The 13,591-nt window shown below is 30.5% G+C and overlaps 1 protein-coding gene across 1 annotated transcript; it reads right to left on the reverse strand.

Annotated features, from left to right (window-relative positions):
• Positions 1 to 2,288: 2,288 nt before the first annotated feature.
• LOC108347924 (uncharacterized) lies at positions 2,289 to 4,566 on the reverse strand. The gene is made up of 6 exons (XM_017587384.2): positions 4,459 to 4,566; positions 4,237 to 4,377; positions 4,008 to 4,121; positions 3,442 to 3,666; positions 3,198 to 3,362; positions 2,289 to 3,036 (listed from the first exon to the last, which is right to left on the reverse strand). The coding sequence occupies exons 2-6, from the start codon at positions 4,360 to 4,362 to the stop codon at positions 2,719 to 2,721; spliced, it is 948 nt and encodes a 315-aa protein (XP_017442873.2). The 5' UTR covers positions 4,363 to 4,377; positions 4,459 to 4,566; the 3' UTR covers positions 2,289 to 2,718.
• Between the last annotated feature and the right edge of the window lie 9,025 nt (positions 4,567 to 13,591).

A 13,591-nucleotide genomic window follows, 5' to 3' on the forward strand; every position in this document is an offset into this window, starting at 1 on the left:
AGACAAAATTTAGTGAAGCTCTCTGCCACTTGGTTTGTCTGTTTCTTCAAGAACATGGTTCCATGATAAAATCAGTCGTGGTATCCATATTTATATCCAAAATCAAACAGTTTAGTTGTGGACTTTTATGAGATAACGGTCAAGCCATGTAGAACAAGTCAATAGCAGCAGCTTCAAACATGGCAACATATTACATGAAGCAATGGGACTTAACTCGAGAACAGTGTATTTACTTTTTGTTAATCACACCATTGTTCATTTCAATATGTTGCAAAAAATTTGATTTAAGATCCCTTTAGCAAAGTTTTTCTTTCTTTCTTCACTTGTTAGAATTGTTATTTTTTCATCACTTAAGTATTTTTGTAACATTTATCAACAATGAAAATATTAACTTTTCTCTTTAGTTGATGTAAGATTTCCAACTCACTCTTTTAATACAAATCTCATAGTGGATGACACAATAAGTCAAATAAATAATAGATCTTACTAAAATGAACTCTAAACCATGGTTCTCATACCACGCTAAGAAGTAGATTTTAAGTTTAATTTAATCATATACAATTGGCTTGTAAAGTAAAGTTTGCACCCACCTATATATTATGAAATCATCGTATCTTTAGTTGATATGGAATCACTACAAACATGAAAAAGTCAAAATCATTATGTTTTGGTACCAACCAAAATTGGTGTTGATATGGTGCAATACACAATCATTCAATTACAAGATGATAAAGACTTAAATGGTGTACTTAACATTCAGGACTCAATCTATGATTATTTTCAACTAAGTATATTTTCATTCCATTATGTTTAATCATCACATTCCTACCCATAAAAACTATACCCTCCACATTCCTTATTGCATTACCCACCATCCTTCAATGTAAACCAAAGTTATTTTGAAGATTGAAAAGTTAACATATCATACATCTATTTTCTTACTATTCCTTCTAATAAGAATAAAATATATGATTGTAAATACTGTGTCATGTCATCATTATAAATGATTGTATTTCCATTTGGGTCTTAGCATGAGAGTAATGCATATCAATTTGATATATATTAGTAGACAAAATTATGGATACTAGCCATATTAACTTAATTGTAGCCTAGGATTCATTTCATGTTGCTTGTATATATTGACATATTGTGATCAATGTTACACAACAATTTTGAATATACTTCGGCACCTTCCATATCGAATTATTTTTTATCTCCAAACACTGATTTCAACCATCACACCCAAGATAATATACTTGTTTTGTCTTCACTAGAACTAACACATGATGTTGTAGGACTTCCATCTACAAATTGTGACTGTTATGTGATAGTGAAGACGACATCTTTGAAAATGTAGCAGAGAAGGATGGTAACAATATTCCTCATAAACAACAATCACATGCTTACTTGTCACAATTGTACATCCCTTAACATTTCTAAACCTAATTTTCCCACAGAAATCAACTAGACCCTGAATCTGAACATGGTTTTTTATTCGAGAGTGTATGATATCTTCTAAGAACCTTGTTTGAAGGATTTCACTTTTATGACAAATAAGAAGTATTAAACACACTTAAGATGTTCTACATTACAAAGCAATGACTTTACATTGTAACACATTCAGGCCAATTTAGATTAAGAGTGTAATATGTTCATTCATGTTGTGATTGTAGATCTCGAACACCATTGTGGAAAAAAAATTAGTGAGATTTGAAAGGTAAGTGTTCACACTTGTGCAACATCACTGATTTTAGTTAGAAGATCACAACAAACTTAAATCTGAAATCATGTCACAAAGCATTTGTGAAACAATGTACATCAACTCATCCACTATAATTACTAAATTAGTGCCCGATATTCATGGGGTTCATCATGTACTATAAAAATGCATGGTTAATGAAGCAACGAACAATTTAAAATGTTGGAAAATAGTCATTCAACAAATTGTTTCTACAATAATGACTTGTTTTATTAAATTTATAGGGTCAATGAAAAAGTTGGATTGGGAAACTTAATAACCCTAATTCAAGAAAATTAAACTTATTTTAGTTATATTTTTACATTCTCATATTCAATTATACTTGCTTTTTGGTATCACTTTTTGGGCTTTACTAATTCAAGTAAAAAAATAGTCAACTAACGTCGCTTCTGAATCACTGCAATCTATATGAGAGTAGTGATTCTAATGGGGGGAAATTTGATCCAATTGATACACCATCAATTGATTCATTTAAAATCAAACGTACAACATTGGAAGGTGTACAAAATATGAAAAGAGAAAGAGCTTCCATATGTTTGTTTATGCAAATGCACCAAACCACACACTAACACTACTCGCAATAGCTTTACATTTAACTGCTTTTTAACAAGAGATTTGGGAGTCACTAAGCAATTGTTAGCCAATGATTGGTAGATTCATGTGATCACGTATCATACCAATTGGTCATACATAACTAAAAAATTTCCTAACTAATAACATGCAGCTTGGCTGATCTTGTATTATTATTGGCAAGACCATAAAGTCCAAGAAAGAATTAGATATTTATATAATAAGTAGTTATATTTAGCAATAACTTGGATTAATAATAATTGTTCTATTTCAAGAGCTATTATCGCATTATTAATAATTGTTTTTTATGATCAGAAAAAGGAATTTAATTTTGGCAGAAATACAGGGAATATTTTGCAGCATCATTATAAGGAGTGTTATGATGCTTCCTAATATTTTGCAGCATCATCAAGTGAAGCAGAAAATTTGTGGATATCGTTTGTGGGTGTGTGTGGTTCTCCATTTTCATCATCATCAACACCACCTTCTTCATCCCCTGCCTCTTCAGGAATTGTTGGTGGGGGAGAAGAGAAGTCTAAGTACGTTTCCTGAATAGCAGAATCCTCATCTGACTCAGAGAGATCTTGAGAGGCAAGTTGGTGATACTCCACAAGCTGATTAAGGCATTGATTTTCTCTCACCAAATTTGCATTTTCATTGGCCAGTCTCGATTTCTCAGCAAGAAGTGCTTCCAGCTGAAGCCTCACCTACAGTCACCACAAAATCTATTTGAAACTATAAAATCACAAGGGAGAATCTAAAATTTATGACTTTCAATAGATTCGAGCAATAAACAACAATAAAGTTTGTTATTTTCCAATTTATCATGGCAGTGAAATGATTATGTGATGATTGATTGATTCCTTACCAGATCATCTTCTTCAGGTCTAACTCCTTTTGCAAATCCATCACGCAGTCTCCTGTTCTCCTCTTCAAGCAAACCACACCTTTCTTGCATAAAAGACAAATCTGATTTAATGGACTTCAATTCTCTTGCTAGTGAAGCTGCTTTCGTTGCCATTGAAACGGCAAGCTGCAATGTGCAAATAAAATAAATAAACAACTAGCAGTAACTTCAGCGAAGCAACTAATATACTAAAACAAACACCAACATTTTTTGCTTTCTTGATGTTTCTATCCACTGTTTTTTTCCCATTCTCCTTTTGTGACTCAACGGCACTTTCTTCAGAGTAATCAACATGGTCAAGTTTCCTTTTCATTCCTTGTTTTGACTCCTCTTTCTGTTTCTCTCCGGAATCCTCCTTGTTTTCCATCTTATCATTTTTGCTGTGAAATATGTCAGTTAACGTGGGTGGATTCCCCAATTCTCTAGCACCCTGCAAAAAAATCAGCTACAAGTTTGATTACAAACGATCTTGAGTGAAATTTGAAACCAACAGTAATGACAAATAATCAATGGTCATATCTAATCAAAGTACAACTTCACCAAACAAGTTATTGTGTAACAATCTCTTTACAACCGAATCAGAATGCAACAAAATTCGGATCAAATCAAGATCTCAATTTCAAATCTTATAATTAAAAGAAACTTGGAAAGAGAAAGTCACAAAAGAAAAAAATGAGCAGGGTTAAGTTATGCATTGGTCAATCGCACAAGAATGTCATGATCACCAAAATAAACCCTCTTGTCCAAATTAATAGTAGTAAATAAACAAACCTGAAGAGCATTATCCAAATTATTAGATAACATAGAAAGAGTGTTGGCAACAGAGTCAAATCCTCTCATCAGCAACATAGAATCTTCCTTCAACTGGTTTTTTCCTTCTACATTCTACACATATAAAATAGAAAAGAAAAAAGAAAAAAACATCCCATCAATTTAAATCTCAGAATCCAATGAAAAATTGAAAATTACTTGGATTGTACAAGATAGCAGCAACACCAACCTTCGGGGAGTGAGATGAGGTTCTGGGTTGACGAGCATCGAGAAGCGCGTCGACTCTGCTCCTCAGAGTGCTCCAGAATCGTTTATCAGAGGAAGGGCTGAACTGAGGAGGAGAAGAAGAAGCCATAACGACAGTGCCCTCCTATCACCACAACAAGAAAACAAAGGTTGAGAAACAACAGACGACAGTTTGCAACTTCCGAGGTTAAGAGAGAAGAGAAACCTGGTTTGGGAGGAGATGGAGCGGAGAAGGTGTGTCAACAGAGGATGTTATTGGAAGAGACAGTTTGAGAAGGGTAACTAAGGAAGCTGAGCTCAACGGCTAGTTTGAAAATGGTGTTTGAATATATGAATAGATGAATAAATGAGTAGAGTTTATTTAACGTTAGGAAATGTGTGCGTGACAACTTTCAATAGGAGGGGTCTGTGTAATTAATGCTATTGTATTGAATTTAGAGATATTAAATAAGTAATTAATGATTTAAACAAATTATATGTTGGGTTGGGATACTTTCCATTTTTTATAGTATGTATATAGAAATATTAATGGGATTGAAAATGAAAATATAAATAAAGGTTTGAGCTTTTTATGGTAAGCTTAATATAGTAGAAAAATAAAGATTTAAAAAGGAAAAAAATAAAGTATTAAATTAATAACAATATAATTAAAAATAATAATTAATATTATTTTATACTTTTTGTTCACAGTATCACTAAATATAATTTTTAGGTAATTAAGATTGTGTTTGGATTTGAAGATGGATTTAAGAAAGTGAATTTAAGAGAAAATAAATATGAATGTGATGTAGTTTGAATTAAGAAAAAGATGATAAAAAATGAAGGGATTTGAGAAGAAAATCTACAAAAGTTAGTGAGTGATAAAATAAATTTGACACATTAAAAAATGTTTTAATTGATAAAAATAAAATATATTAATTATATTAAAATGAAATGTGATTTATTATTTAAAATCATAAAAAAATTGATGGAATTATATTAAAATAAAAAGGATTTGCAGAAATAAAATTAATTAAATTTTGTTAAGTAATAATTTGTATATTATTATTGTAACTATTATTATTATTATAAAATTATGTACATGAAATGTGAGATATTATACCAAATTAAAAAATAATAATTTGAGAAATTATATTCAATTAAAATACCATTGATTTATATTAAGTTTAAATTAAATGCATGGATAAGTTTAAATTAAAATATGCACTAATTTCAATTTATAAAATTATTTTAAATTTAAATGATGTAGTTCGAAATTAATGTTAGTATATGAAATGTTGTAATTATTGATCAAAATATATTAAATACAATACTTCGTAATGGAAATTTATAACAATGGATTAGATGTCATGCTCAAATAAGATAATATTACAATAAATGTATTTGAAAATTTATTATTATTAATATTAATATTAATATTATTATTATTATTGATATTATTATTAGTAGTAGTAGTATAATTATTAATATTAATATTATTATTATTATTATTACAAGTCTATTAGTTTTTTCTTCTGATTATATTACTAATCTTCTCACACAATAATAAGAAATTTATTTGAAATTGTTTGTGGTTTGCTGCAGCAATGGAAGAAATATGTGTTTACAGATAAGGTAATAGTCAACATAAGATTAAGCTTTTGTAATGGCAACAAGTCAAAGCTCCATGAGTCTCTTAGACATTTGATTTCGTTTTCATAAATAATTGAAATTGGTGCGAAAAGCTAGTATTAACAAGGAGAATTAATACGTGTAGACCACCAAAGAATTGATTTTCATGTGTAACATCAGAGAGGAGAATCGATTCTTGAGTATAGAGGAAGAGAAGAGAATTGATTCTTGGTATATTAGGTGAGAACAAAATTGATTCTCTTATATGTTATAATATAAGAGAATTGATTCTTGCATGTAAATATATTGTCTTGATTACTCATTCATTAATAATGGTATGTAAAATATAAAATAAGTTATTTTTCATTTGAAATAACAAAGAAGCAATTATAATTGATGGATGTAAAATAAAAATAAAGAATATCAAAACTACCTCACGTGATCATAAAGTATCTCTTGTCATACTATACTTTTATTTCATCATCAACCATGGTGTTTATGTAAAGTTTGCAGAAACCATACTAATTTTAGTTTGTAATTCTATTTAAACGTTTATTGACATGTTATTAAACTTGTTGTAATATTAAATATTAAATGTGAGTTTTTATTAGATGAAGTAGACAATAAGGAACCCCACTAAATAGACTATAAAGTGTGAGTTCCATAATCAAATTATGAATTTTAAGTACATAAAAAATTTCAATACGTTCGATCATTGTTTTATACCATCAAATTCTCTTTGCTTAACTTAAAAAATTTAAGATATAACTAATTTTCTAAATAAACAAATATTAAAAGCGTAGGTACCAATTTTAAAATAACATAATCTATTTATAATTAAATATATCAAACAAAAGATATATTTTCAAAAGTTCTCGTTATCATGTTGTTTAATTTGGATACTAATATTTATTCATGAAAAATCTAAATGTTGCAACGAATGTATAAATGTATAAACCATTAATATCTAATTCATGAATATTTAATATTTGTTGCAAATAATTTTTATATAGATATATTTTAAAAAATATTAACTGATAAAAAAATTATTAATAAAATAAATATTAATTATTAAAATTTGTTTAAAATTAAATTTTACAAATTAAATTTTTATTTAAAGTTCCTTTTAAAGATATAAATCCTTCAAAATTTATATTTTATAAGACAAAGCATTTGAATATTTCCTTTAAGAATATTACGAAGATTTATTTAAATTACACTTCAAGATTAAATTTTTATTTAAATATATATTTTAAAATATTATTTTCAAATGATTTTACTTAAAATTTTAGAAATAAAAAAAATTTTACATATATACAAAAATATCTGTAGATATCTTTTATGCAAGTACGGGCAAATAAGGAGTATGTCTTGACTCATTGCCATGGCTACATACCATTATTTATTATTTATATTTATGAATTTATATATCCATCAACTTCCTAACGATGTTGCATTTCTTTAATCTAATTCTTTAACCAAATATTCAAAAGTGTTAAATTTTTAACACTTGTGAAAATTACATCCCAAAGTGTTTGAAAAATTGCCTCTTTAGAAAATTATTTTTCAGAATGTATTAACTATTAAACACATTCTAAAAAATATAATCTAGAACATTTACTTATTACAAGATACGTTTCAAAAATAATTTTAAAAATATTTTAAAATGCAAAAGGTACTATAAATAGAATCCCCCACATGTTAATCTTGTACACTTCAAATAGCAAAGGTAAAGGCCCTAATGAATTGTGGACTTAGATGAGGCCCAATAGGTATCTTAGGAGATTATCTGATGACGCCCAATAGTTGTATTAGGAGGCTCGATAGGTCCATTAGTTCATATTTCAGTGTCATGGGTGGTGGTGCGAAAAGGAATTTGGATAATTTCTTACAAATAAAATAAAAAACCATGTAAAATAAAGCTAATTTATATTTACTAATAGTCATAAAAACTATCTTTTGTAAAAACAAGAGATTGGTTTTATAAGAAACTTTTAAAACTGTAAATAATTCGGCGTCTTAATTATATTTTATATCCATTTCAATTTCTGAATACTTTGAAAAGCTGGAAAAGAAATATAGAAAGGTCATAAAAATATTTTTTAAATAATTATTTATAAAAAAAAAGTCCTTTGGTTGTAGAAATGATTAATGAAAAGGAATAAGGAAGGTTTATTACAAAACTCTTCTTATATGCTTCCACTTTTTTGTTGGTTTTCTTTGTCTATAACCGTATCAAAAGTTTTCAATTGATGAATAACATGGATTTTAATATTTTTAATAAAAATAAAATATAATAATTTTTATAAAGTTGTAAACTGAATTTGATGCATGATAAAGAAGTTAGCTTAAGGCTATGTTTGATGCATGGATGCTGAAATTTCAAAGGAGAATAGAGAGAGACGTGAAGAATAATCACATGAGAAAGCAAATGCAACTTTTAATCGATATGCCAAAATTGGATTGGAAGCCCCAAAAGGCAAGTAATCATCTTAGCCATTCACACACTTTGTGCCAAATTTTGATTCCTAAGAAACAAAGAATGTGAAATTGGACTGCTGCATGCATGAGTTATATTAATCCAATGTTCTAGCACAACTTATTGGTGAACTCAATTATCATTAAATATTTTAATATTATAAAAATGTGTCATAATTAGCATAAAATTGTAAAAAAAAGTATTTAAATAAATTATTTAATTTATATAAAATTATGTTATATCTCTTATAAAAATGTAAGAAATAATTAAATAAAGAAAATTTGTATTTAAACTTTATAAGGAATTGGTACTTTGAAATGAAATATTATATTGAATATATATTAACTTCTAAATGCTTTAAAATAAAATTGCATTGTAATATAATTTAATCGGAATGAGGACATAGATAGATTCTATTAAATTGTTTTTGACAAATTCATACTCAACATATTTTTGTTGGGCTGAAGTACATCTAAAGGTACATAAATTTTCTATCTAGTCTAAAATGTGTTAGCTTTTGTGTTCACTTTTCTCTTTCTCTTTTAGATGAACAAGTTTTCTTATGCTATAGGTGTTGTGATATTCTCTTCCACTAGGATGATGTGACCTCAATAGGAAAGCTTGCAAACATACATCGACGCTTAAATTAGTTGCTAACGATAATATAGTAAGATTACAATAAATAATAACATAGGCATACCTCGTGAACAATAATTATTTATAATATTTGGATAGGTACTGCTTGTTGGGCCTATGATCGCAAGATTACTCCGTTTTAGGGTTTCCTTAATGTGTTTACTTATCCTTAGTCCATTTGTAATTTGTCCTTTTACCTAAGTGGATTCGTACCATAGTAGTGACACACATGTCTTTTACTTTTTGGTGCAGGTCAAGATGTCCTCGACCTTTTAGGGGTCTAGGTATACTAGACCTATATATGTACATTAGCCCCCAAAGTCGATACATTTAGGTTGAGAGTTTTCTTAGAGTGTATCAAGTAAGAAAAATTCCTTTGCCTTGGGTTGTTGGATATTCTTAGTCCCTACTGGTACAACGACCCTTTAACCTTGAACATACATTGGGGATGAAAGGCTGAAAAGGTGTGAAGCTGGAATGGGCCTGACCTAAAGTGATGTGATGTTTCATTAAGAAGTGGGGCACGCGTTCGTAAGACCCTACACTGGAATGTATACCAGGTATTTTTGTTGTTGCCCAAGCGAATGACTCAATATTGTCTTTCAGAATAATAGCCAACGTTTCCTCATCTTGTTCCGAAAGAGTAGTCCTAAATTTTAAAGACTTTCTTGACATCACCATGAGGGACTTGGTGTCTCTCACTCTTGGGTCGAGATCTCCTGCTTCAATCTTAGTCTCGGGATGAGTTTTTTGTATATTGTTAGAGGAGTGGTGAACCCATAGAAACTACAAACTGACGATGTAATGTTTTTGTGTTGTCTTCTAATTCAAATGAAATGTGATAATATATTTTGTCAAGGATGGGAGTTTCATAGTTAGATGAGATGTTGATATAAAAACTCCTAAGTTATTAATGGAGGGATGTCCTAGGAGGATGTTTTAAGAAGTGCTTGCATCAAGTACAAGATACCTTATGGATATAGTCATGTAATGATAGTCTTCACCAAACGTGGGGGTACAAGTCTATATATCCCCAGGTTTATACTTTTTCCCTTAAAAATATAACGATTTCGTCGATGTATGGACATATCTTGTCTTCTAGGATTTGTAGTTTTTTGAACGTTTCTCAATAGAGGATGTCTATTACGCTTCCTTGATCAACCAACGCATTCTTGACTATGAAGCGTTCTATCTCCACCTTAACCATCATTGGATCATCTTGCTTGGAATTTATGGCCATAAAATCTGCGCTGGTGAAGGTGATGGGTGACATACACCTCCTCATGGATGCTGATACTACATTAACAAATTGCATTGTTCTTAGGTGTTTTTTCTAGCGGTTACTGAGGATCCTCCTCCAGCGAACCCTCCTACAATGGTATTGATGGTTCCCCTTAAAAGGAGTTTGGGGTCATGTTGTTGATCTCCTCTTTCTACCTATTGATTTTTTTCTTCTACGATCACTACATTTTCATGTCTCTGGTAATCACACCCCGTTCTTCACACCTTTTGGGCTTACTTTAATTTTTCCTGCCCTCCCTTGATATAAAGTGTCGTAGGTTTCTTTCTTGCATAAGTTCCTCTATCTTATCCCTGAGTGTGGAGTATTCATCGATGTTATGATCGAAGTTCCTATGACACCAACATTGTCGAGTAGTGTTCGCATTGAAAGGTGAGTTTACCTTCCTTAGTGTGGTAATGACGTCGGCATGCAGGGCCTCCTCCAACACCCCGATACTTGGGACATTTAAAGGGGCGTACTTGCTGAACCTTTGTGTTTTGGGTAGAGGAGGTCTAGACGTCATTTTGTAGGTGCTATCTCTGTCTGGTTTTTCGTCGGGCATGTTTTCAGCTTTGATTTTGTTATTGAATTCCTTTAATTCCTCTAGTCTCATATATTTGGCTTACTTTGTTGCAGCTCATACATCCCCACCACTGGTCTCTTACACAAGTTGTTTGCAAATGGACCAAGTCGTAGAGTTGTTACCATGTGGTGGAGAACAACTTTAGTGATAAGGTTGGGATGTTGATTGCAACCTTGTTGAAGCATTCCATGAATGCTCGCAACAATACTCCTTTTTGCTGGCAAATGCTAATTAGGGTTATGGATGTGAGATGGTGTGGTCTGTTTATGGTAAACTATGTCCTGAAGTGGGAGACTAAAGTGGTGAAGTTTGATGAACCAAGTGAGGGTAGTGCCTTTAAGGAAAGTGGGGAACATTTTGCATAAGATTGTATCTTGAGTTGAATACAAGCTAACCTGGGTAAGGTAGGCATGTATATGATTATTCGGGTCAGTATTATCATCATACTTATCCATGTGGAGCGCCTTCCATCCTGTTGGGAAGGTATCTCCATAATATCATCTATGAAAGGATGTCTTCTGGACATAAAAAAAATTGTCACTTGAAAAGATTGAATTAGATTCGATTATTTTTATTAAAATGAGTCAAATTAAATATTTAGATAAATCACCTGATGAAAATTCTAAATATTATTTTCTTAGAAGAAATAATATATATTTTTTCAGGCTCAATTTTTTTTCATTTCTAAACATGATTTTGTGTATTTATTCTATATACTTCATACATATATATATATAAACTAATTTTTTAATTTAGAATCTAATTCATAAATTAATTATAATATTTTTATTTATAATAGAGACTATTTTAAATATTAATGCTTTTTAATTTGTACAGATATCTAAATTAATTATTTTTTATCTCTAAAACATTTTATCAAATGTAACAATCTATTACAAAATCAAATTACAAAAAATTGTCCTAAGAGAATAGGTTAATTTTTAGGGTTAAATATGTTTTTAGTCCCTAAACTATTGGTCGTTTCTGGTTTTCGTCCCTCTTTCAAAGTAAGGTACGATTTGGTCCTCAATCTTTTCGAAACTTTGGTTTTAGTTCTCGAAAACTAACACCGTTAAATATGTGCTGACGTGGCTAACGGTAGACTGACACACGATTTTTTTTAAGTGTTTCTCACTCTTTCTCCCCTTCTCTCTCTTCCTTCCATCTTCCACCCAACTTCATCCCTGGTTTCGTTTTTCTGATATTTATTAGCAGTTACGTTAATTTCTTTGGAAAGTTACTGTTTTTAAAAGTATCCTTCTGTTAAAAATCTTTGGATTCCTCTCCCTTCTGATCATGTTCTCATGGAAAATACAGGATATTACATTAGTTTTATAATCGTGGGATTCATAGTACCATTCAGCTAATACAGGATATTACAACTCCAGCTTTAGCGCCCAAACTTTTCACCTAAATCAGGACAATGAAGTCAGCTATATTAAGCAGAAAAAATTAAAGCAGGAGAGGGAAAATTCCCATGTATCCAAGGATTAATTTCAACTGTCCAGTTCCCCAGATGGCTTTTAACACTACTCCATATAACAATTTATGGTTCTGAAAGAAAGAAACGAACTCTGAAATGGATATACTCAAAAGTAAGGTCTCATATTTCACAAAGATTCAGACAAAGGAAAACTTCTGATATGGTATAAGGCTTCCAAAATCTATTTATTTATTTAGACACTCACTTGGAATGAAGAGGCCAACCACTCCTCATTAGGAATAAGAAGTACGCAACTTCATATAGCACTGACCAATTATATAAAGAGACCAATGCCTTCTACTGCATTTTACCATAACCTACAAAGGATGCAATCCCAAAATCCCAAGTTCAAACATTCTAACTGATGCATGCAGAAAGCATGCTTATACCATGAAACATTGCAGGACTGATGTATCCAATGCGTTGTTAACTTCTGCATGGCTCCGAATTCCTTACCCTTTGCAATGGGGTTTCTCGATTTTCCATTTCAGGACTTGCATAATCATGGCCGTAGTATCTCTGGTTGCTTCTGTGGATTCAGTAAGTAAATTATTTAAATGCTTGTAAATACAAATATTAGCTGAATGGTACTATGAATCCCACGATTATAAAACTAATGTAATATCCTGTATTTTCCATGAGAACATGTTGAAGGGAGAGGAATCCAAAGATTTTTAACATAAGGATACTTTTAAAAACAGTAACTTTCCAAAGAAATTAACATAACTGCTAATAAATATCAGAAAAACGAAACCAGGGATGAAGTTGGGTGGAAGATGGAAGGAAGAGAGAGAAGGGGAGAAAGAGTGAGAAACACTTAAAAAAAATCGTGTGTCAATCTACCGTTAGCCACGTCAGCACATATTTAACGGTGTTAGTTTTCGAGGACTAAAACCAAAGTTTCGAAAAGATTGAGGACCAAATCGTACCTTACTTTGAAAGAGGGACGAAAACCAGAAACGGCCAATAGTTTAGGGACTAAAAACATATTTAACCCTAATTTTTATGATTACAATATAAGAGCTTTTGGAAAATTTACACTTTTCCTAAATCTTTTATTCCTCCTTGGATTAAATACTCTTCTCCACCAACTAATTAATTATTTATGGCCAATTACTTACTTCTCAGTCATGCTCTTATGTTTTTTAATGATAATTTTGTTTAAAAAAATCTTGCAAAAATAAGTTTATTTTTGTATATAATAAATTTGTTAAAAAAAACATGCACAAATAAGTTTGTTCTTTATATATTTTATCTATGACAC

This window comes from Vigna angularis, chromosome 2 (genome assembly GCF_016808095.1).
Source record: "Vigna angularis cultivar LongXiaoDou No.4 chromosome 2, ASM1680809v1, whole genome shotgun sequence".
NCBI lineage: Eukaryota > Viridiplantae > Streptophyta > Magnoliopsida > Fabales > Fabaceae > Vigna > Vigna angularis.

Coding starts and splice junctions, on each gene's coding strand:
- LOC108347924 (XM_017587384.2), bottom strand. CDS start 4,362: ATGGCTTCTTCTTCTCCTCCTCAGTTCAGCCCTTCCTCTGATAAACGA. Junction 4,122..4,236: donor CCTCATCTCACTCCCCGAAG/GTTGGTGTTGCT, acceptor TTATATGTGTAG/AATGTAGAAGGAAAAAACCA. Junction 3,037..3,197: donor GACCTGAAGAAGATGATCTG/GTAAGGAATCAA, acceptor TGGTGACTGTAG/GTGAGGCTTCAGCTGGAAGC.